The sequence below is a fragment of the Nylanderia fulva genome, unplaced genomic scaffold (genome assembly GCF_048542155.1).
Source record: "Nylanderia fulva isolate GAGA-0341 unplaced genomic scaffold, ASM4854215v1 Scaffold69, whole genome shotgun sequence".
In the NCBI taxonomy this organism is placed as follows: domain Eukaryota; kingdom Metazoa; phylum Arthropoda; class Insecta; order Hymenoptera; family Formicidae; genus Nylanderia; species Nylanderia fulva.
In genome coordinates, this window is record NW_028190797.1 from 189245 (window position 1) to 216606 (window position 27362).

At 31.9% G+C, this 27362-nt stretch overlaps 1 protein-coding gene across 1 annotated transcript in view; it reads left to right on the top strand.

Moving 5' to 3' along the window:
• The first annotated feature begins 3935 nt into the window (after positions 1–3935).
• LOC114937169 (uncharacterized) overlaps positions 3936–27362 on the top strand; it is a 48202-nt gene continuing 24775 nt past the window's right edge. Inside the window, 7 exon segments of the mRNA XM_085488391.1 lie at positions 3936–4923; positions 9035–9196; positions 18698–18911; positions 18913–19305; positions 19307–19831; positions 19833–19937; positions 19939–20068. Of these exon segments, the coding sequence (XP_085344517.1) occupies positions 18777–18911; positions 18913–19305; positions 19307–19831; positions 19833–19937; positions 19939–20068 (1288 nt within the window). The 5' untranslated portion in view covers positions 3936–4923; positions 9035–9196; positions 18698–18776.

Consider the following 27362-nt stretch of genomic DNA (forward strand, 5'->3'; position numbering starts at 1 on the left):
TCAAGTTTTTAATAATCTGAATTCCCTGTTGGAACTGTATAAAAAAATTAAACTAATAAAAATCTATCAAAAATATATATATATTAAAAGAGATTTAGTATACAATCTTATTTCAAGAATTTTCGGATTACGTTTCTTTTTTGGACCATTTTAATGGAGATTACATATAAATAAATCCGCAACGCACAATAAAACGTATAAACAAATTTATTAATATAAAAATTAACACTGAAGTCTGTCGCATTAAAAAAGCAGAGAAAGGTAAACATATATATATATAATTTCAAATACGTATCAAATGCGTATCTTAAAAGATGATATATTACAAATACAAGAAAATAAATTTTATAACACAGAAATTCTTATTTATATTAATAATATAATCTGCACATCAATTTATAAAACATTTAATCTGTAAAAAAGGTCATTTGTAAGAGTAAATATATCTTATTAATCACATTTAAAAAAATAATGCGATTAATATTTGAACGATCAATTATTTGATAACTCACATTGAATCCAAGAGAATGACACGTAGATTAAAAGTAGAACATTGCCTTTTTGAAAAATTACCTTTTCATATATTTCTCTGCTGCGGAGAAATTTTCTAATCAAACGAAATACCGCATCTCGATGGGATGATGGATGTGCGACGCATTCGATCGCACGCGAGACTATTCAACGATGCATCTTTCCGGCCGGACGGCCTCGAGACATGCCTAGCTACCTATTATCGATGCCGGCAATCGGCAACTGTCGACTGTTTCAGGAGAAAAATAAGGATTCCCGTCGAGCTGACTGCGCGGTCGCCCTTCTCTCTCTCCCTCTTGCTGCGCGTGGCAGTCATTGTTGGCGCGTTGTGTCATCTCGCTGGGCTTGTCCAGAATGCCATTATTTCGCGGCGGGAGAGCTTCTGCAGCCGATCGTAACAATAACAATAATTGCCTGAACCAGGAAACAATAATGCTCTTCCTCGGTAACTGATTGTCGCGCAGGAAGCAATGTTGGTGACGACAACGATGATAATAATAATGATGATGATGATGATGATGATGATGATGATGATGATGATGATGATGATTATGGGGACCTGATCTTTGCAAGAAGTCATAAGAAAATCGTACAGTAGTGTTTTTTGATAGCACATCACATAATATCTAAAAGACATTCAAAGGACATCTTGAAGATATACTCCTCAAAATAATTAAGGAATCAAAGAAATTGTCCAAAAAGATAAGCAAATTTTAAATAGTTGTAAGTTTGTTTCGGAAAATGATAATTTAAATTTAAAAAAAAGGTTTTAAAGCTTAAAATTTACTTTCGAAAGGTCATAGCTTTTTTTATTTTCTTCAATTCTAATATTTTTTACAAACAGAAAACGACAAACATAACGAAATGAAAAATTTTTTCTCATTTTATAGACATGTCGCATACACAAGGTAATTTGAAAAAAAATTTTTAACATTTTCACATAAAGCCTACAGTTTTCCCTGCAAAATCATTTCTTAAAATTTAAATTTCGATCTTTCCTTATCAAGTTATCACAAATTGAAAAGAAAATGTCATTTTCATTTTGATCGTTCAAAACTCGGTTAAAAATCATCGTACAAAAATTTTATAAGAATAAATTCTTCAAGCTGAATCTTGCTCTATAGTATAATGTAATGATTGAATTTTTTTAATTCGTAAACTTTTTATAAATAGGTGAAAATAACAAAGAAATGTATGAGTTTTCTCCTTATATATATATTTATTGCTTAATTTATTAGTTTAAAATTTTAATATTACAATTATTCTAATAATGTTTCTTGTACTAAAGAATGAAGATGTAGTTTGCCGGTAAAGATGTAAAGCTCGGAAACTCTTGCAGTGAATCCATCACTGAACACTGATTACCGTGAAGCTCATTAACACGCGTTCGAGTGCGTGTAGGAAGGTGTTAGCTACGCACTGGATCATTTATCCTTATGGAACACTGATGTTTTTAGAGGAAGCAGCAGCAATTGCTACTGCATAGATGAAAATTATGAATCCAATAAGAACATGAAAGTCGTCGTCCTCGACAGCAAGTCGGAAATTATCTAACCTGTTCTTATATAAAAGTTTCTGATAATTTAATTAGCTTTTTATAGATAAAATATTATATATATATATATATATATATATATATATATATATATATGCGTATTAATTTTCGTAGCATACACTTAAGTAAAATAATTAAATTAGTAAATTGTTAATAAATGACACAATATATACATATGTTGTTGTATGACAAGAAAGGAATAATTAATTTGAATTAAGGATACGAGAAAGAGCAAGTCCGAAGTTTATTCAATAAGTAAAGTAACAAACGACTGTTTTTTTAATACAGTTTATTCAATGAATAAAAATTTAAAGAAATTACCTAATTTACTATTTTCCATATAATTTCTTACAATAATTATTCACTTGTTCTATCGCTCTATTAATTTTTTATGCCAGTAGCAAATAGTTTTTCATCTCGAAATTCGGGCCAGTTTTTGACATTTCTTTTCATTTTGTTGCTGTAAAATTTAATTTTACACGTAATGATTTCTTAAGGGACAATATAAAAAGAAGCCTGATGGAATGCGAGATCTGGACTATATAAAGTGGACAGAATTTTCTGGCCTAATTTTTCATTTTTCTTTTTCTCGGTCATTTTTTAATTAGTGAACTCATTTATAACAATTTATGATTTATACAACTTTTACTATTACTTGAGCATTTGAGAGTAAATTTCAGATGATTTTATGATCTTAAAAATTCCAGAGAAATATCACTAAACACTGATCTTCAAAATAAGTACACTTTACGAGAGAACTTGTTATCATTGAAATAAGTGATAGAGGTTATGATATTAAAATAGTTGTCAAACCGTTTTAAATTTTGATATGTCAATTTATGATTTTGAAAATATCTTCTTCTCATTTGAATAATTTTTGAATTATTTTTACGACTTTTTTATTTATTGAATAAGTATTATATTTTATTAATTATAAAATAATAGTTATTATTATAACTTAAAATAATTTAAAGATTATTAGTTAAAAATTAAATGTTATATGTTGATATAAAATGATTTTTTATATAAAAATAAAAGTTTAGTGATTAGGATTCTCGTGTTTTTTCCAATAATTCTGATCAAAATAACTTCCTCACAAAAAAAACGACAAGCAATTAGTTGTTATTCAAAACAGCAACATTAGATTTCATAATGAGATCACGTTGCTGATTAATATCGACATTTATTTGGACACCATCAAAGTATCCATTTATCATAAACAACATATGATGTAAACACAGCATTTATTCAATGTCAGAATAGAAAGAACTATTGACGTGTATAGTTCGATCAACATCGAATAGCTCAAGTACTATTGTGAAATGATACGATCAGCGATCATAAAAAAATTTAAACCGCTGTAGCACTTTGACTTTTATCCAAAATAGGCGAGCATTGGGGTCCTCGGTGTACGAAATAATCTTTTCTTATCTCGGAAGGACGAGCCATGAAAAAATTCCTTCTCTCTTTCCTTTTCTCAACCACGTTCACATGTTACTCTTCTCTCCGTCTACGTTATCATTATTTTTACTTTAAATTCTTATGTTTATTTGAAACAAACTTTTTATTCTTTCATTTCTCAAATTTCGTTACCTTTTACAATCTTTTATCAATTTTATATTTATATATTTTAGTATAGAAATATATTGTAAATTATAAATAAATCTTCATCTCCGTTTTTCTTCTTTCTCCCGCCAACATGCGGCAGCCCACGTACCGGGTGTCGCGTGGGTGTAGGCCACGTTGTGCACACATAGAATCAGTAAAGAAAGGGAGGGGAGAGTCTCGCGCCTCCCTCTACTTGCCGGACGGAGGAATAGAAAGGAAAAGAGCAGTAGTGTACCTACAGCTGCCAGTCGTGTAGACACGATTATGTTTCGTGTCTGGCGAACCCATTCAGTACTTCTCACGACACCGGGGGCACATGGTGCGGTCGCGATCACAAGTCGTTTCCGCGAGCGATGGGACGAAGAAGTGCAGAAGAAGATAAGCACATTGAAGAAATCGAGGAAGAACAAAGGATATATACGGCGAAAAAGTAAAGGCGGGACAAGTGCAAGAAAAATAATATTAAATTGCATTCTCTGGAAAAAACATTTTTAAAAATATATTCAAAAACTTGAAAAAAAAATTATCTTCCACAGAGATTTAGAAAACTTATTAAACATATTATTATATTAAAATATATTGCATATATATATATATATATTTTTTAATAAAAAACTGTGCAATAAAAAACTAAATTTAAATATATAGAAATAAGAATGTGGAAAAAAGTGCAATTGAAAAAGTAAAGAGAGAAAGAGACTGAAGAAAAAGCTTATGTGCTCTGATTGGCAACATTATTGTTTAAAAAAATTCTTTTTTAAATAAAAAAATTTTTTTGACCAACAAATATATACAACGCGGAAAAATAGTGTGCATTCAAGGAAGATCGTGGGATTATCAGCCAGAAGTGCGGAAGAAGAAACTGCGTCGCGGAAACAGTATAAATACTCGTGCACTTCCGGAAGCGCGTATCTAGCAACCGCGTGACCCATGAAAAGTTCGGTTCCGTGCTAATTATGACAGCGCAATGCCGTGAACGCATTCTTGTCGATAAAGTTCCGTGTCCAATTCACGCTCTCATCTCTAGAGCTGACGCGATCATCAATAATATACTACAGCGCATATCTAAAAAAGAGACTGGAAAATAAGAAAAAAGAAGGAATACACACAAGGTCAAGGACATACAGCAAAGCAAATCTAAAACAGTGCAATCCGCATTTTGGTTGGCTTGCCTAAAGGGAATTGGAACTCATTTTTACGAAGAAGAGAAAACACAACATTTTATTCTGGTATTTCCGTAATTTGTATGAATTATTTATAGCAAAAAGAAGAATAACTCAATCTCATTGAAAGAAAATAACAAATCTATACTATATAGGGACGATGATCAGTTATCTACTTTTCCATCATGTTGAAATCTTGATTCGATTAGTAACGCGAATAATTTCAATGAATAAAACCGGATAATGAATTCAATAAAATTCAATGTAATAACTCTGGCGTGCTCTGGAGAGAAAGTATAGTATGTAATTTAATGTAACAGCTGGAAAAGTTGAATCACAGACCGCTTTCAGATATGCATACTCTTAAGTAAGAATCAGCCGAGATTTCCGGAAATCGATTTGCATTCGCTGTCGATCGAACATACAGTAATAATTTGCTTGCGTCCCATTATGAACGAAAATTACAAGTATTCCGTTGAAAGATATCGTTACCGAGGCGAAGCAAAAGAAGCGCGAACATGTAAATCAGTCGCTCTTACTCACGGAAGTCCAAACCCAAGTGGTTTTTCAAGCGTGGAGCAGTCGGTGCGAAGTACGCATCGCATTAATATAGTTTAGATGCGATCAAAAATTTTAATTAAATTGTTAAAATCATTCTAGTTATATACACGGAAAGTTATGTAAGTGTTAATATTACATTATCCTGAAATTTCGTCATATCTCTTTAAACGAAAAAATTTAAACGTGACATTTTTCAAAAGATATATCGATTAATCGCCATGTTTCGTGAACGAAATATGGAATTAAATTAATACAATTGTCGCTCGTATATTGAAAACAAAGTGATAAATATAAGGCCAACTTATCGAGCTGAATATTCGAGATGTTCAGTCAACTACCATTTATTACATGTATAAATTATAAAACTACAGTCATTATATTAAAACTAACGCAAATTACAATCATTCTATAAACGTTTCGACCGCACGCGGTCTTCTTCAGTATAATTATTGAAATATAAATTCTTACTTTTCAGTACGAGTCACTCTACTTACTATTCAGTAATTTCTGAACACATAATAAATGAACATCATACTTTTAATTGGGACAATGTTAAGATCATGGACAACGAAAATAATTATTATAAAAGACTCATTTCTGAGATGCTACATATCAAGGAACAAAAAAATGGACTAAATTTAAACAAAGATACTGAGTTACTTAGCGAGTCGTATTTTGATATTTTGGATATATTAGCGAACAAGAAATAATAATAGGACAAATAGGACATTAACGAGTAAAACATAGATATTAGATCATATATAAACACGCACGCTCTCCGATCAAGTAGAGTTTAAAATGAGCTGTCTTTCTGTATTGTTGGTTTGTTATGTGTCATCCTTAATAACTGTTAATAAGTAGCAAAATTGTCAAGAAGAACGATGATAGGTAAGCATACTACCAATTGTAGGGGATACATATTATAATTTGGACATACGTTGATCGGTAATTTTTTATTAATCGCAGCGCCTACGGAACGGGTTAATTTCTCGCATATTAACGATGAAACTATCCGAGATCTGAACAAAATCAGGGATTAAATCGAGGCGAACATTGTTGGACAGGACGGATTGAAACACGCGTTAATTGCTCAAAAACTCTTGATTCTGAATAACTATAATTAAATTTCGATATTATGTGAATTGTAAGAATTTATATTTCAATAATTATACTGAAGAAGACCGCGTGCGGTCGAAACGTTTATAGAATGATTGTAATTTGCGTTAGTTTTAATATAATGACTGTAGTTTTATAATTTATACATGTAATAAATGGTAGTTGACTGAACATCTCGAATATTCAGCTCGATAAGTTGGCCTTATATTTATCACTTTGTTTGAAATATGGAATTTTTTTAGATAAAGTGTTCGTTGATAATCGCGATCGAGATAAAGAACTTTACCCATTTTGTCTTCTCTCCCTCTCTTTGGGCCTAGTCATCAAATTATTATTTTGTAGATAATAATGGTAGTAATTTAAAAAATGATGTTATTTATTTGTTTAGTTGCTCATTATTAGAACTGTTCAAGGTAACAAATACGTCATTACTGTATTCAGAAGGTATCTGTATATCTTCTGAAAGATATTTCACATATCCTAGATACCAAATAATTAACATGATATGAGAACAATAATCTACGGTGTGAGCATCTCCACGAGAAGGTGCTTTAGACGCAAAAAAATTTTTAGGAAAAGATGAATACAAAAAACAAAAATTCGTGTCCAACTATAAAATCAAAAATCATTAGTTTATTGCAAACGTAAAAGCACCCTGTAAACATAGATAATAAAATGATACAATTTATACACCAACATTGATAACATTGCTCGAGTATTTTGAACATTGGCATCTATAAATTTTCAATCCTCTCATAACGCCCTACAATTTAGTATATGTCTCACTCTGAACTCGGGGAGCCCAAAAATCCCTATAAAATTTGAAGTTCTTTCAAACTGATAAGAAAATTGAGACTAAATCGAGATTTGAATCAGTGAGAGACTTGTCTCAATTTTATTACGTTATTCATATACAGCAAACTGGGTACTTTCTAACAACATATTCGGGGTGGGATTGCAGAGGAAAGGGCAGAGCCTATCAAGGAAATAACATTCTTGTTTAGTGTATAACTGTATATGACTATGTGACACCACATAGTAACTTTCCAGCAAAAAAAACATTTTTAGAGAATGTTTAAAGTCCAATAGTGTTTATAATGTTGTATCTGTGTTCCTTGTTGGAAAACTCCCTCTACAATATTATATCACACAGTGTCCCTAATAGCACAACATATCCGAAAGATATTCAGAGGACATTCGAGCATCCTCATGATGTTCTCCAAACATCTTCGGGATATGTGTGCTGTTAGAGGTATGACTATGCTGTTTCGTTGCTGGAAAGCACCTTGTATTAATTCGACGCGTTATGTCATGCACCGTTAAGAAGCAGCTTTGAAAATGGCGGGCAAACATCTGACTGTGTTATATTGTCGAGACAGATTGTGGTTACATAGCTACAAACCGCATAGCGGAGCAACAGCGAGAACGCTTCTCCACCGCGAGTTCTCATCCACTTACGCGGAATTGGATCATTCGCATAGTCCGTTGAGAATAGCAGCTATGATATTCTCGAAGGAAGTCGATCCGCTAAGTTTCACACGGAGATTGACGGTAGACGCGATCCGGCATTATACTTTGCTAACGTAATCAAAGCGCGACGTACGAACCCGAGGGAGGAATTCTGCGAGCATATAATTATTATAGAGAACGGCGATTATAAATATAACATCTCATAAAAGTTACTCTCTTAAGTATATGAAAGTTGTGTGTCTACTCTTTTCCGGGTTCACATTTGCCCAGAAATATTTCGAAATTTTTTTCTTAGCATTAAGGTGATCCTAAAGCGCTGTTTTACCGATAAAACACGAAGTTGGATTTAACCATGAATCTTTTTATTGGCTATGCAAATTGAAAGATCCTTTTCCACAATTAAAGTTCACAATTACTAATAATAACGTTATACTGTGAACGCTATAATTTAAAAAAAAGTTTTTTTTTAAGGCCGATAAAAAAATGTAATTTTTTTTGTCTTTTTACCTGAAATTATAGCGCTCCCGGTTTGTTAATATATATTAATACTTTAATTGTGGTAAAGAATTTATCAATCTGTATAGTCAATCAAAATATAATATGGTAGTTAAACTCATAAGAGAGTGAAAAAATTTTAAAGAATATTTGCGATTAAAAAATTTATTTTAAACCAATTTATTGATTTATTCGAACGTCTTTAACTGATTCCTTTTTTCACTTTCTTTATATCTATAGATTCTTTCATCGATTCGTGGAAAATATTTAAATAGAGAATAAAAATTAGGTTAGCGTTAACGCAACTGAATCTTGTTTGAATATTGGCGTTCTGAGATATCTCTTTATTCTAACGTATTCATAAATTGATCTAGTTAGACGTGGTAGTCGGACAATGCCATCAGCCTACTCGATTAACAAAGAATGACGTGGAGAATCGGAGCAACGGACTCTATACTATACGCGCGGAAAGCCGTAAAATCATTCGTTTGTAATGATGTTCTTGATGGAAAATGCATGAATTTTCTTGTTGCAGACTTAACGAGGGAGACCGGCCGCGAACGTGGTTTTTCCCGTTATCTCCGGGACGAGACGAGAAAAAAGAGGAGGAAAAAAATTTCGTCTGTTTGACAGGAAATTTTGTAGGAGGAAATCTCACTACTGCTTACCTGCCACGAGACCGCGATAAATAAATCAGGTAAATTGCTCGGCACACATTGCCTGTATTCTTTCTCTCGCTCTTTCGCTGCCGGAAGCAAAGAAAAAGCACGCGTGATGGACGATTTCGGATTTTGCTCGGTGAGCGGGAAATGACGTCTATTCCGTTAAATGCGTGCGAAATTTGTTCAAGTCTTTTTCGCATGGCGTAACGGATTTGCGGATCTTTTAAGCGGCAGTTATTTGAAAAAAAATTCTCGTAATTATTGAAGATAAATATTAGATTTGAATTAAAAAACAAAATCAAAATTTACATAATATTTAATTTTAAGCGATTTTTGTCTCTATTCTCTAGATGAATGATAAAAGAAATTAATTTTTTTTTATACGTAATTCTTATATAAATAAGAGAAATTTAGTCAGATTTTATAAAAGGAGAAAGCAAATTTTGAATAAAATTCCTTCTTACTTTTCATCTTATGCTAGACGAGCAAAAAAAGAAAATTATATTTTTAAAGTCAATGTAAATATTTAGATACTAATATTATCAATAAAATAGAAAATATGTTAATTAAAGTATAACAAAGAAAAAGAATAAATATTAAATTAAAATTTTTTACAGATTTTTGTTTTTTTTTACTACTACATAATGTTAGAATAAAAATTATTAATTAATTATAAATAGTTATTATATCTGATAATTAATTAGAATTATATTACAGTTAGATTATTGGTTAGACTGGTAATTAACGAAATAATTCGTGAAATAATGTCAATCTGCATTTAGAAAATACCATCATAAAACTTTTGCTTGAAATAAGCGGGTAGATATTGTTGGCTTGTCGCTCTCTACCAATTACAATAGTAACGAATTCAAATTAAAGCTAACGGTATGCAACGATACAGGTATTTAATCAGAATCATGAGACAGACTATCGTTAATTACGTTCGTTACCGAGAAACGTTCCAGAAAGTTTCGCGCTTTTGTTTTCTTCCTTCATTCCTGATTTATCTAAATGCGATCTAATTATACATAGCGGAATCGTGTGGTCGCTAGCGAGTAATTCGTGGATACAATTGCGGAACGCAAGTAAATTACAATTATTTCATCATCATATATAAGTGAATTATATCATAGCAAATACGCGAAACGCTGGAAATGACAGTGTCTCTTCACGAATCTTAAATCTGGTTTTATTGAATTAAGTTCTGCATATAGTAGAGAAAATATAGAAATAGGAATAGGGATTAAATGTACTGCACATGAAAAAGAACAAAATATAAAATATAAATATAGAAATTATGTTACACAGTTATAACAAAAATATATTTATACATATTTAGCTTATAAACTTAAACAATATGGATTTATCTATTGCTAATCAAGTATACAGTATAAGAAAATCTCAGAGCAACATATTTATTATCATGTTTAGTTTTTCAATTAATGAGAATTTAATTATTTTTTAATTATATTAAAGTAAAAAAGAAACAAATTTTTGAGAAACAAATGTTTACGCGTTTATTATATCAATTTATAAAGAGTCTAGATGATTTTTTAACTTTTATGACAGAACTTAAAAATGATGTACATCTCTTTTTTCGCCAGAGTAACATCAGAAATATATAATAATAACCTTTTAGAAAACTATTTTTTCATTTTTAATTAAAAACAGTTTAAGGAAAGCTTTAACTCCAAAGTTTATTAATGACACTAAGGTATTTATTTAAATTTTTAAAAACTTTATACTATATATATATATATACAAAAAAAATCGTTTTTGCAAAACAAAGAGAAAAAATAGAAAATATCTTTTAGATATTCAAAATTAAGTAATTTTTTTAATATTCTATTTTTTTATAAACTAGTATATTTTGTAAAAAATAAAATTATTTATGAATAATAATACATATAATTTTTTTATAATAAATAATTTTTTCTTTTATATTCAATGCTTATATTGTTTTTTACTATTGTTATATTAATATTTGTATTTTCAATATTATTCATTTTTAACATATAATATCTAGATTTTGTGTTCATGATCGGTCGACATTATCGTATAAATTATATTTAATATTTCATATTCCGTCATTTTTATATAGGTATCTTATTTCTAATTCTCAATACATTGTGCGTTGATCCGTTTCCTTTCTTTGTTTTAAAATAAAATAATTCCCAAGTTCTAATATTTTTAATGTATTTATTCCTATTCCTAATATTTTCTTTATTGTGCTCTGTAGAACTTCTTTATTCTTTTTCACTCTGGAAGAACTCAAATATTTAAATTAAATTAAGATTCAAATATTAATGATAAAATTAATAAAAACGGGTTAATTAAGAGCACGGAAGTCGCAAAAGAATTAAAAGCGCAGAAGAATTAAAAGGATAACAATAAAATATTAAATTTCGTTCGCCAGGAATGAAATACTGAGGTAGTAGATATTAAACTGACTACACTGGCTGTCTATTAGATTTTTTTAAACTATATTTATTGACGTTTCGACCATACGGGCTGTGGTCCTTTTCAAAATTACAATAGAATCATTCTAGAAATTAATGTACATGCAATCAGAATCAACATTTAAATTGAAAACGTGAAATGTAACAAATGAGACTTACAATGAGTTACTGCATATCGTTATTGACATTTAAAAGTACGCTCCGGTGAGACTTAACTTAAGATCGGATGGTAAATTAACTGCGTTTCACTTGTGTCATCTTGCCACGACTGAGCACACTGTACTAACGAATAAACACGCCGAAAATTATGTCAAAGTTAAAAGTTAACAATATTTACATTCTCACTAAATTGTGATGTACCATATGGCAAATTACTAAAATAAAATATAAAAAATATAAAATAATAAAAAGATAAATAAATAAATAAATAGATATATTCGGTTCGCTTATGTCATCCTGCCTTAACATATCAATAATAAACTACTAATAATAGCTCCCAACCATGTATGTTAAAAATTTTTTACTTCAATTTCTAAACAAACTGTCATATATCGTACTAAAGCTTTCAGTGTCTTTCTGTAAATTGATAGTGGAATTCAATTTCTTGATAAAGTACATTTCGGCTATTTCTCTTTTTCTTCTATTGTTTTCTTTATGCAGAATTAAAGGATTCGACCAATCAAATTCATGTCCTTGATTAATTCTGTGCTCACTAACAACAGAAAAGTTGCTCGCTGAATTTTTAATATTACGTCGGTGTTCGTTAATCCTAGTACTAAGATGTCTTTTTGTCTGCCCTACATAATTAGAAACACAATTGTTACAATTAATACAATAGACTACGCCGGTTTGCTTATTAATATATAAATTATCTTTCCCCGATTTTATTAAACAGTTCAGTTTTTTGGGGATGGTAAAAATTACGTTAAGGTTCTTTTTGTTTAGAAATCTATATATGTCATTAGTGAACCGATTACAATATGGAATGACGATGAAATTTTCCCTCGAAACATCCGTCGAATCTACATTTATAATTTTTTTTTTTATCCTCATTGTTTATAGGTTGTGACAGCTTGTGGGTTCTATCATTGACATATTTATTAATGAGATTTTCCGGGAAGCAATTATTTCTCAAAATATTCTTTACAATTTTTAAATTAGAGTCATGAAACCGTTTGTTAGATAAATTTATTGCATGGTCAACTAAATTGGTAATGGTGTTAATTTTATATTTCGTCGGATGATTCGAGAAAAAATTGATGTATATTCCTGAGAATGTTGGTTTTCTGTACCAGTTAGTTATGAGCTTATTATCATCCCTGTGGACAATTGTATTCAAAAAGCTGAGTGAATTATTAGTTTCAATCTCATAAGTAAAAGTTAGTCTTGGGTGATAGCTATTAAACACCTCGCTCACCTCTAACAGTTTATCGTTAGGAAGGATCATGAATATGTCATCTACATATCTATAAAAACAAGATGCTTCGAAACCAAGCAAGGACAAACAATCTGTTTTAAGATCCTCCATTACGATATTTGCGAGTATGGGGGAGAGAGGTGAGCCCATTGGACTCCCATAAATTTGTTCATAAGCTATCCCATTAAACATAAAACTAGTTGAACACAATATTGCATCAATCGCATGCCTGAACTGTTGAAAACTAAAATTAGTATGTCCCGATATCTCATTCCATCTCTTTTCTATACCTTTTATGACTAGTTCCTTCGGAATATTAGTGTAGAGTGAAGAGACATCCAACGACACCATTATATCGGTTGACTCTATGGTTTTATTATTTATTGATTTGACGAACTCCCAACTATCTTTGACGAACGATCGAGGTTTTTGAATTGAATTTAGTAAGATAGAGTGTAAATAATTTGCCATCATATACGTTGGACTCCCAATAGAAGAGATGATAATTCTTAAGGGGGTTCCCGCTTTGTGGATCTTCGGCAATCCATATGCTCTCGGAGTGTTCCCGTTCGTGCATTTTAAATTATTAAGAGTACGTTCGTCAATTAAGTTGTTCTTTTGCCAAGATTTTAATAAGTCGTTAATTCTTTGAGATACATTGTTTATCGGGTCTTTTTTCATGATTTTATATGTCGATGTGTCACTCAACAATTCAGTCATCTGACGCACGTATTTGTCCTTGTTCATAATGACAGTGACTTGTCCCTTATCCGCTCGCGTTACAAAAATATCTTTGTTGTTATTTAAAAACTTTTTACATTTTGAGAATTCGATTAGAATATGTCTATTTATAAAATCTTGATGTTTTCTTTTGTTTTTAAGTCTATTCAAAGATTGACATTATGAACAAGGACAAATACGTGCGTCAGATGACTGAATTGGGAGTCCAACGTATATGATGGCAAATTATTTACACTCTATCTTACTAAATTCAATTCAAAAACCTCGATCGTTCGTCAAAGATAGTTGGGAGTTCGTCAAATCAATAAATAATAAAACCATAGAGTCAACCGATATAATGGTGTCGTTGGATGTCTCTTCACTCTACACTAATATTCCGAAGGAACTAGTCATAAAAGGTATAGAAAAGAGATGGAATGAGATATCGGGACATACTAATTTTAGTTTTCAACAGTTCAGGCATGCGATTGATGCAATATTGTGTTCAACTAGTTTCATGTTTAATGGGATAGCTTATGAACAAATTTATGGGAGTCCAATGGGCTCACCTCTCTCCCCCATATTTGCAAATATCGTAATGGAGGATCTTGAAACAGATTGTTTGTCCTTGCTTGGTTTCGAAGCATCTTGTTTTTATAGATATGTAGATGACATATTCATGATCCTTCCTAACGATAAACTGTTAGAGGTGAGCGAGGTGTTTAATAGCTATCACCCAAGACTAACTTTTACTTATGAGATTGAAACTAATAATTCACTCAGCTTTTTGAATACAATTGTCCACAGGGATGATAATAAGCTCATAACTAACTGGTACAGAAAACCAACATTCTCAGGAAGATACATCAATTTTTTCTCAAATCATCCGACGAAATATAAAATTAACACCATTACCAATTTAGTTGACCATGCAATAAATTTATCTAACAAACGGTTTCATGACTCTAATTTAAAAATTGTAAAGAATATTTTGAGAAATAATTGCTTCCCGGAAAATCTCATTAATAAATATGTCAATGATAGAACCCACAAGCTGTCACAACCTATAAACAATGAGGATAAAAAAAAAATTATAAATGTAGATTCGACGGATGTTTCGAGGGAAAATTTCATTGTCATTCCATATTGTAATCGGTTCACTAATGACATATATAGATTTCTAAACAAAAAGAACCTTAACGTAATTTTTACCATCCCCAAAAAACTGAACTGTTTAATAAAATCGGGGAAAGATAATTTAGATATTAATAAGCAAACCGGCGTAGTCTATTGTATTAATTGTAACAATTGTGTTTCTAATTATGTAGGGCAGACAAAAAGACATCTTAGTACTAGGATTAACGAACACCGACGTAATATTAAAAATTCAGCGAGCAACTTTTCTGTTGTTAGTGAGCACAGAATTAATCAAGGACATGAATTTGATTGGTCGAATCCTTTAATTCTTCATAAAGAAAACAATAGAAGAAAAAGAGAAATAGCCGAAATGTACTTTATCAAGAAATTGAATTCCACTATCAATTTACAGAAAGACACTGAAAGCTTTAGTACGATATATGACAGTTTGTTTAGAAATTGAAGTAAAAAATTTTTAACATACATGGTTGGGAGCTATTATTAGTAGTTTATTATTGATATGTTAAGGCAGGATGACATAAGCGAACCGAATATATCTATTTATTTATTTATTTATCTTTTTATTATTTTATATTTTTTATATTTTATTTTAGTAATTTGCCATATGGTACATCACAATTTAGCGAGAATGTAAATATTGTTAACTTTTAACTTTGACATAATTTTCGGCGTGTTTATTCGATAGTACAGTGTGCTCAGTCGTGGCAAGATGACACAAGTGAAACGCAGTTAATTTACCATCCGATCTTAAGTTAAGTCTCACCGGAGCGTACTTTTAAATGTCAATAACGATATGCAGTAACTCATTGTAAGTCTCATTTGTTACATTTCACGTTTTCAATTTAAATGTTGATTCTGATTGCATGTACATTAATTTCTAGAATGCTTCTATTGTAATTTTGAAAAGGACCACAGCCCGTATGGTCGAAACGTCAATAAATATAGTTTAACAAATCTAATAGACAGCCAGTGTAGTCAGTTTAATATCTACTACCTTAATTAAAAGGATGTTGATTTTAATATCTTTTATTCAATGAACGTTTCGATTCTCAGGATTGGACCATTTTTAGCATGAATGAGTCAATTGTGTCTAGTGTTGACTTTCGGCAAATCATCCATCAGTTTTTGCACAATCAGTTATTTTTGGTAAAGGATGTTTTATTGCTTTTCAAGTTGCACATATGTTGTGCGCCATTGTTTGTAAAGTTTAGTCAGACGAGATACTTTCGGTCTCAAAGAACAATTTTAACTGACGACTAGAATCTGACCAAAGGTCAATTTTTTGGTCGAAGCTGAACTTTGTTTTTTTTTTTTTTATCTTCTATCAAAGCTGAAAGAATTGCCTAATGCCTGAGACACACAAATTTAATTTAATATAAATAATAAAATAAATAAATAATTAGTCAAAAAAATAATTTTTTAACTCAGAATAAATAATGCAAGTGTTTTTTTTTTAAACTGTGAAAAATCAATAATCAAAATTGAACAATTAAATATTATTCAGTATCATACCTATATCTTTAAATCAGTTTAATTTTTTTGACTCGATTCCAATACAGGAAATTCAGATATTAAAGTACATACTGAACTGATTCCTCAGAAATTGAACAGATAAATATTTGATGAACTCGAATGAAAACTTTTTTTCAAAGTTTAAATAAAAAGTAGAAAACTCGCGAATTTCTTCGTTACTTTTACCTATTTGTGAAAAAAGTTCACGAGTTAAAAAAATTCTGTCTTTATATCACACTATAGAGCAAAGATTCAGCTTTAAGAATCCATTCTTAAAATTGCTGTATGATGATTTTGAACGGAGTTATAAACAATTAAAGTGAAAATGGTATTTCCTCTTCAATTTGCGATAACTTGATAAGGAAAGATCGAAATTAAAATTTTAAAAAACAATGCAAGGAAACTTTAGACTTTAATGTGAAAATATCAAAAATTTTTTTAAAAATTACCTTGTGTATGTCTACAAAAAAATTTTCCATTTTGTTATATTCGTCGTTTTTTGTTTGTAAAAAAATTTTAAGAATTGAAGAAGATAAAAAAGCTATGATTTTTCAAAAGTAGAGATTTCTAGCTTTAATAAAGTATCTTTTCATGTACCAAGCTCATCGCTTGTTTTCGGCAATAATGACGTCACGTAATCGATAGAGATATGATTTTATAGTTGGATTTTTTCAACTACAAGCGATATTAACAAGTGTGAAAGACAACTTTGAAATATATGAATCAAATGGATAATAAAAATGTAACATACTTAATCTAAAAAAAATATTTAATTTAATTCAGTGCTTTCTTGCTGTTATACAAAAAATTGTTATATTTTTGACATAACCTATATTAACAGATTTATATTTACATTTTCATTACATATAAAATAACATTATAAAATATTATTATTATTATACATGTTTAATATTTATTATAAAATTTCTTACACTTTCATTATTCATTTGATTCATAAATTTCAAAGTTGCCTTTCACTTGTTAATATTGCATGTAGTTAAAAAAATTCAATTACAAAATCATGTCGCTAGCGATTACGTGACGTCATTATATCGCCGAAAACGAGCGATGAGCGATACATGAAAAGGTACCTTTAAAATTCTTTTTAAAAATTTAAATTATCATTTTTTAAAACAAAGTTACAATTATTTATTTGCCTATTTTTTTGGACAATTGTTTGATCCCTTGGTTATTTTGAAAAGTGTATATCACTTTCGCATGCGGTAATGTCGACAATGGCCGACGATCGATCTGTCTATCGTCTATCTCAATCGCAGGAGGAATCGCGCACCGATCACTTCAAGCCTCCGGCCGGCCATTTATGGCAGCTCGCGAGGCGCGACTGTCAACCCTGAATCGCGAACGATCGCCTTGCGATTAGAATGCGCAGAATGGACGTCGATTAGAATGCAACCACACGGACGGACGATCGTTCGTTCTTAACACACTCGTGACACCTACACACGTAAATATGTACGCACGTAACCGTACCTCGATGTGTGTTGTGTAACATGTGCGACGGGGTCGCTGCCCACATGCATTGGATGACACCCACATAAAACGCACAGCTACCGACTTGACTCTCGATGGTCTTCATCATAATTCTTTTCTCTCCGTTCGCGCCGTCGATTACAGACACGGTAAACTTATGCGTGTTGCTCGCTGATAAAATGTTGCATCGACGACAGTAATTTTCAGCGTGGTCGGTGATATTTGAACACATCGCGGAACACGACCTTGCGGCTTGAATAGACGTCGGGAATGCGATAGATCGTAAAAGTTGTCGCTATTTTTTCCTTTACAGTATATGTACAAGTGTCTCGTCGAACGAAACGGTGTCGTGAAAAAGTGAATTGACAAACAAGATACGTGCAAAAATCGAACGTTTCTGTAAATTGAATTAACTTATATTGGCATCGAGATATGTGAATGCGACAAATTGCGAGAATCAATTATCTCAATTCAATATATACGTTTTTCTTTATGAAGAGAGATGAATTTTTTTCGTATCATAAGATTTGTTTTGATAAATGTTGCGATGGATTTTTGCACTATAATATTTTTAAAAAAAGACAAAATCTTTTGCTACATAATCAAATAACAGCAGTTGATGTGTCTTTATTTTGTAAATAAAGCTCGATCTTTTATTTAAATAAGTAAAAGTAGATTCTTTTTGGATAATATTAAACCTGCATCAAGTCATAATTCAAATTGTAAGATTAACTAATAAACTTCAATATTTAATACTAATATGACATTTGAATTTTCAGATGAACAAGAATGAGACGTTCTGAATGATTTTTTATCATTCTGGTGACAAGAATAACCAATCGAAATAAACGAAGGAAGATGGTATATCGGGGCAGTTTGCAGACAGACGATCCCAGAGATGCACCGAAACTGGTCCGCATGTCTCCGTTGCGTAGCAGCAGACAAATCAATTCGGCCGGCCCGAATTCGCGAACTGCCGTCACTATTAAGGGATCCGACTTGTCATACTTCATACGCGATGCTGATCGATTCCCATCGGGCGCGACTAATTGAGGAGAGGCGATTGGGTCGCGAGCGGGACATTGAGTCGGTCGAAAAGGTGATCATGAGGACCACCGGTATAAAAATTGGAGCGCCTAGATTACGTAACATCAATCAGATTCGCGAAACAGTCTTCGTGGAGCAGTCGCTTACGCCGATGGATCAGATTGGTAAGCCAGATTTGAGAAATCGACCGCGAAGCGTCGCGATTGGTCTCGAAGATGGCAACGTCAGAACACCGAGGACTCACAGTTCCCTTCTGGCGGACCTGAAAGACCTAGAGAGACTGAGAAATACTCCAACAAGGAATCACAAAAGTCTTTCGCAAAGAATGGAAAATTCGGAAGTCAAAGTTGATCTTGAATAAAAAGTACGACGCGCCGACTTCAGCCAAAATTCGATCAGACATCTTTAAGATTCAACAGATGTTCCAGTCTGTAGATCCTTCGTCGAGGACGATTAGGAGCAGCAATGACAGGAAAATAAAAAACGATACAGAGAAAGAGAAGAAGAAACCTGGAACAGAGATGAATAGGACTCGGTTGCTGGCGCAAAAGCTTCTGGAAGCGTCGAGAAGTAATCGGGAGTCGAAGGTAAATCATCAATATAAAAATCCAAAGAACGCGTCCAACAGATCATTGAATAAGGAAACAAACGGAAAAGCATCGAGTAAGGTCCATCAAGAGAGGATTTTAGAAAAGGATTCGAAAGATAAGCACATTACGAGCAAGCAGAAAGAGGAAACAAATTGGGACGATCAGCCGCATCCGCCAGCTCGTAGAAGGCGAAACTCCAAGAATCGAGGATGGAAGGATGCAGATCATTACGCAAATGAGCCCGAAGATCGAGGGTTTTGTAATTCTTTCAATCGCGGAGAAGGAGTTGTCAAACGGGACAGCGAGTACGGAAGAGAATTGCAAGGCCAGTTCTAATCTGGAAAGACCGGATATTCTAGACGGGCTGCTGAAGGAGTCCGAACCAGCAGCTAGCGAACCTGAAAAGCGATCTAGGCGAGAGAGGACGTTCGCGGAGTCATTGGCGAGGATTCGTACAATCCATGAGGCTACACGACGTGGAGCTCCATTCGGACAGCGAGGATCAGCGGAAGGGTGAGTTTGCAAATCTCATATTCTTTGAAAAAAATTCAATTCTGAGGGAGAAGTTACTTCCCTAATAGCACAACATATTCGAAAGACATTCAGAGAATATTCGGAGGACATTGGGACATCCCCAGGATGTTCTTTAAACGTCTTCGGGATATGTGTGCTAGTAAGATTCCAGGACCTCTTAATTTGATAAATGTGTTTGATAGATTCTCAAGTAGCAAATTGATGTCAAAATGATGCATATTTGCTACCTAGGTTTTTACCGAGAAAAAGAATGTCACAAACTCTACGATAAGCTACGATCAACAGTTTTTGAAATGTCGATATTTTAATTTTGTTTCAAATTAACTTTCGATTAGCTAACACAGTTAACTTTGTTAAAAAGAACATCGCCAGAGATGTTTATGGGTTTATTGGTATTATTCTGCAGATCTTACTTGACGAGATGTCTTGTTGTTGAAGAAGGGTTTTGGGTTTATCACTTTAATAGCCTGCAGGCAGTACGTTTTATAAACCGGCAGATTCGATTAGTGACGTTTGTCGAGGTGTTTAAAAAAATTACGGTACAACTGACGTGCCTGTATTTAATCCCTCGGGGAACCGAAGCACCCCTATTTTTAGACGCTCCCTCGCTCGCACGTTCGCTCACTCACTGTTACTATCGCAGGTCAGAGTAGTGTGTCTCTTATATAGAGTGTGTGTATTTGGAGTGTTCTCTCATATCATTTGAGTGTTCTCTCAACATATGTCTCTACATATGGAGTTAAGCCAGACGCGCATCAGAGAGGACCTCTTCTCTAATTCCGTAGTGAAAGATATGAGTTGATAATCATCTCGAGCATCCTCAATTGTGTATACATACTGAACTCTCATTTGTATATGCGAATGATGAGTTCCATAAAACTATAAACTTTTTATGAGTGGAAGCATAATTTTGTTTATTTCTTAGTTACATTATTATATCATTTTATCGTAATACAATTAAACAAAATAAGTCTCTAAAAGTTGTTAAATATTAATTTTAAATATTTTATGAGAGATAATGAGTGTTTTGGTGAATACCGTAAGTGTCGGTACATTCTCACGATATTACATCTATAATGAAATTTCTCTTTACTTGAAAAAGGTATTCAGCGACAGGCGTATCTTGTACTGCTCTTTTATCCTAGGTAAGCATTCTTATCTAAGCTTATCATCTTACATGTAGATTCACTATATCTCCTCGTTTACCCACTCGATAACTCAAGAATGTTGAGGCGATATAATTCCCGGTTGAACCAGTCAACTGCATCCATTCAGGATGTATGCAATATCCGGAATAAAAAAATTATAAGTGTAGTAGTAAGAGATTGAATTAAAAAACGTGATACTTTAATCTTGACATTTTTTTACTAGTTTGAAACAAGGAAAGAAGATATTTCTTTTAAAAATAAAATTAAAAATTGAATTTTTTCTTAGAAAATTGCATATTAATGCTATTGTGTCAGCAGAGAAATTTCAAATTTTCAATATCGCATTAAAAATTATAATTCCATTCAAAACAAAATATTCGTCAAATAAGCCGTTTATTTTGAAAGTAGTGTAAGTTTATTTTTGAGAAACATATGATAATATATATCGTTGTTATGGTTACAAATTGAAGTTAAGTTTTTCTTTATAAAAAAATTGAAATGAGAAAAAGTTGGTCTAAATAAAGAATATAAATAAAATATAAATAAAAAATTTTACTAGAAATAAATATAAAAATATAAATATAAAAAATTATTTTAAAAATATCTTCTATTTCTTATTTTAAATAGGTGTCTAAAGAACAGTTTGCATTTTGTACTTCCAAATGGAAAAGTTCCAACTATTTTGCATTTTCTATAGGTTTGGATATTTTGTTCATCTCGGTAAATATACATTTGAGTTAAACTTCTTTTCTCTTGGCACGTTGCCAAGAATTTCGCGTTGCATTCGCAGTATAGATATCGTCACATTACGCCGACCATACGTAATCTTGCCGCAATGCGAAGCCATTCTCCTTCCTCCCTCCCCCAACTCTTTCTCTCATTTATCCTTCTCCAGGGAAGGCTGGCGAAGTAGCTGCCTCGGGGGAAAAATTCCTGAATCAAAGGATCTCGGGCTATCAGTGGCCCCACGAAGGGGTTAATCCTTTATCGCGTCGTGTTTGAAATACCGCGTTTATGCTTGAACTATGCACCTTTTGCCCTTCCTTGGTTGCCTAGCCTCGCTTTTGTGCCCGAAACCCCAGAGAAGGGGCACGTTTCTCCCTCTCGTGCCTCGTGCGCGAAATACGTGGCATTCATATTCTCACGGTATCGCAAAAGAGTTCATAAACGAAGGGGAAACGCGTATCGCGTTAATTAACAGTCCGATGACACGCAATCATTTTTATCGTTCGTCCCCGCGGCAAAACTCACGACGATTCGTTTGCGTAAACATCACGTAAACAGAGCAAAAAATGTATCCAAAGCTATTTATTTATATTTTATATATAATTATGATAATTATTATTTGTTCTCTAATTTAGACATTAAACATGTGTAAAGTAGTCAGTATTATTTTTGATAAAAATTAGCGGAAAAAGATAATTAAACATATTAGTTATGTTAGTTAATTTATATTAGTTAATTATGTTAGTTAATTATTTTTTCAAAAATGTTATTTTACTTTCAAAAATGTGTTATTTTAACATCAATAATAATTTCGGATATTTGGAGTATTGAGAAAAAGAACTTTTTTATCAAATTTTTATTGACAAGAAATTTTTTTTCAATATTAATCGACGCAAATATAGATTATCTGATATCTCGAGGTAAATATCGATAACTTTACACGCCCACGTAATAATTTTTTTACAACTCGCAACTTACATTAATCTGTGTAAACATCACAGCATGTCAAGATAATAGAATCGATTCATCGGAATAAATCGTAACAGCAGATCCAATATGGCGGATCAAAAATTAAAAATCTGACTTCACATTCATTATTATTATCAGTGATTTAAGGTTTACATCTATATATTAATTTTTAAAGCCACAATCTCCACTTGATTCCTCTCGACCAATAGAGCCAAACGCGATGTTATTGCGACAATTATGAAGGAAAGAACATTTTGGAAAGGAATTTGAATCCTATAGTTGGGATCTCAAAAATTCCCCCTGTTCCTTCTCTTAACATGTTGGCTGAATCGGGACGTCCCGATTCAGCCAACTTTCGGACCAATATTTTTCTCGCCTATTTCTTTACAGGGGATGTTAAGAGAAGGAACAGGGGGAATTTTTGAGATCCCAACCATAGGATTCAAATTCCTTTCCAAAATGTTCTTTCCTTCATAATTGTCGCAATAACATCGCGTTTGGCTCTATTGGTCGAGAGGAATCAAGTGGAGATTGTGGCTTTAAAAATTAAAAGAGCTGACTAAATAAGTATTCGCATTATATTAATTTTTGTAAAAAAAAGTATTTTAATGGCTTTACTAAACATTTGAAAATTCTGTATATTGGTATAAGAAAAAGTTTTCAATCTTTTGACCTAATTTTTTATATGATAAACTCTTTAGGTTCGATCTTTTCCATATTTTTTTACATAAACTATTAGCCTTAAGCTTTATTTTCAGCTATTGTAGTTATTTGAGTAGTTTTTTTCTAAGAATTAATAAAATTTTTGTGCTCGTTACACAGGGCCTAATAATATTTAATAATTTATCATTGTGTTTGTTTACATACGAGCTTAAGCATTGTTAGAATTTAGTTGATTTTGTATGGTGAATGTTATTGTGTAGTTATTTGTATCACATCCCAATTAAAAGTTATACTTTACAGAAAAGAATAAAAATATTTTCACAATTTTTACATTAGAATATTTTGAAAATTTGACGTAATGCGCAATTTTTACGTCTGAATTTATAATCTGCGCTAAGAAATGTATTGAAAATGATTATTTCGATTCTGATCCTGACAAAAAGGTCATTTTTTATCGAGTGTTACTTATTAATTTATAATGTACAATATTTTTTATATCTTTTTTAACATCATATTGAGAAAAATTAATTCCTATATAATTATCTCCTAATTAAATAAAATAAGTAAAATTAGTATTAAATTAGTATTAATTAATACTAAAATTAGTGTTAATTAAAATTAGTATTAAATAAATATCTATATTGAAATAAATTTCTATATCGAATCTTCTCCGTATATCAAATGTATAATCTCTCATCCAATAATTACTTAAACAATTTTCTAGAAAATTTTATTTTAATTTTGATCTTCAATTTTTCTAAAATATATATAATGGTTTAAGGGCAAGTCTCAATTTGCAATCTTATTTTAAATCAATTTAGCTTTAAGTAATTAAAATATTTTTTATTTATTCTCACGAATCTCTTATCTCGCTGCAAAATTCTGATTTCCGTTTCTCGCCAAGAGAAAATTCCTGAATGGGGTCCACGGTTGTGGAGGACTGATACATCCCGTGTAGCATTCACCTCGTATAAACACCAACGGCCCTTGCCCTTGAGTCTACGCCCTAATATTGATCCGACATCCCCACCACGAAGGGTCACATCGGTGATCTTCTCTCTCTCCCTCTCCCCTTTTCTTCTACCCCGCCATCGGGGTCCGTTGGTCGTTCATCCATACATCGTTCTGATGCGCCACGCCGTCAGTGTAAACGTGGCTGTCAAACCGTTAAGACTTTGCAGACCGGGATCCGATCGATAGTGTTCGTTCTTGCTGATCTCTCTTTTTTCTTCTTTCCCTCTCTCTCTCTCTCTCTTTTGTCACTTCCTTTTACAATTCGCCACGCGATGCCATCCTACGTCACAAAATATCTCAGTGTAGACGCGACCACGCGGTAGGATACACTCTCTGTCGCGGATATGGTGCTTTGCGACGTCTGTGACAACAAAGGTGAGGGTGATCTTCTCTTTTTTTTATCAGACGAATATCGGGAGAAATTATTATGGCGAAGCCATAATAGCACAACATATCCGAAATATATTCAGAGGATATTCCGAGGATATCCAGAGGACGTTCGAACATCCTCAGGATGTTCTCTGAACGTCTTCGGGATATGTGTACTGTTAGCTCCTTTATTCTTAATTTTTTTTTTAAATAAGAATTATTACAATAAGTTTTATGATGAGATGGTAAATAAATTTATGAATAAACAATTGCCAATTCTTAATTTTGGAAATAATTTTACATCGCTGCTTAAATATATTTGGAAATCCAAAATCCTCAGGGGTTGAAGAGAAATGCTTGTAACGAGAAAAAAGATTTAAATTATCGATTGAAGTCTAAGGCAGAAATTTCCAAGTTTCATAGTAGCACATCTGCTTCTTTCATAATTAAGTTGATATCTTTCCTTTTAACAGATCAATTTTAAATGTAAGAACACAAGTTTTAATGGATGGCAAAAGATGAAAACATCTCTATTTGCATTTTAATAGATCACTGTACATATATTACATTTGGCACAGTTATAATTATACAGACAGTCTTAGACTTACCGAAAAACATTAATGGCAGATCCTGGGGTCATTTAGAAACGATTTTTCCTCAGTGAAAATGTCGAAGGAGATTATTATTTTTTTGCATGTTTTCCCAGTTTTTGCCATGTGTCTTTGTAACTAAGCCTTAAATTAAAATTCTTTTATTAAAGTAAACTCTTTTAGTAAACTTTACCCGAAATTAACTGAAAAATGTGGTTTTGTTAAAATTTTATTTCCACAAGATTTGCGAAACCCCCTTTGTTTTCAATCGCTTATAACTCGAAAATTATTGGTGCCTCGATATTTTCACTGAGACAAAATCGTCTCCAAATGATTTCATCTGACATTAACAGGTCGGAGGAGACACTCTGTATATATGTATAATTATAATTATAAAAAATTAAATTAAAAAGAGCTGACTTAATAAGTATTCTCATTATAATTATAAAAGTTACCAGAAAATGTCTAACAATAAGTATTATTCACAATTCTGAATAGAGATTTCGCAAATTTTTCAATGTAGCAACCTTCAATTTTATTCACGAAAACTAATTTGCTCTTCTGTGATTATTAATTGCTGTCGTTACCTCGCCCGCGACGTTATCAGTTAACTCGAAAAAAAAGGGAAAAGAATTTGTGTCGCGACGAAGAGGTCACAGATTTTGCTTAGCAAGAGAAATTCCACGGTGCAGAAAGGAAAGTTTGCGATGACAACTGAGAATTGCGGGATTTTCCTTGGAGGGAAGACGGAATTTCCGCAAGGGAGAAAAAAAGGGTCTTTGCGAAAGGTACGCGATGTGTGACGGGTAGCGTTTCACGTGTACGTAACCCCGAGATCGCGTGAGTAATACAACAAGCGGGGATTCGACCTTTGACACGAGTGAAGGTGAGATCTTATAATCTTATGTAATGCCGCCAGGATAAACCATATGCACTGCAAAGTAGCGGGTGATTTTCGCGAGCAGTTTCGCAAATATACTTTGCGTTAATCCAAGCAATTTCTTTTTTTTGGGGGAGGGGGGGGAGAGAAGGGGATAAGAAATTTATCGTATCAAAAATATATACATATAATTCTAGCAATATATTCTATACAGCACAAAATGAATGTTTTCAAAAAACATTTTTAAATATTTCTATAAAATATTGCATAAAAACATTTTAAAATTGTTTTAGGAATATTTTAAAATGATTTAAAAATTTTTTGTGATAACATTTTTTAAAATATTTTAAAAGACTTATAAAAATATTTTTTAAATGTTCTTTATCGCTCAGATAATATTTTCTTAAATATTTGATATTTTTGAAATATTAGTTTAAATGTATTAATTCAAAAATTTTTTTGAAAATATTGTTTAAACATGAAAAAGCGGACATAGAAACATTTTAAAAATATTTTTGAGAATTATTTTATCTTTTAAGAAATATTTTTAAAAGATTTTAAAAATATTTTGATGGGATTAAATATCTTATATATAAAGTTTGTTACGATTTTTTATTCTTATCTCATGACAATAATTTAATATTTACAGCACAAATAAATTTTACGGACGCTATGGTATTTTATATATATCGACAACCTATTATTTTATTAAATTATTATAATTTTTTTGACTCTGAATGTTACAATTTATTTTATAATTATTTAAATAGTCACTGAAGATGGTCTAAAATAGACCGAAACGTTTGTCACATTATATATATTGTAATAATTAAAATACTTTATCTAGCACGAACTTCCGGCTACGGCTCTTTATCCCTTTTATTTTTCATTAATTTATCAAGTATCTTATATTT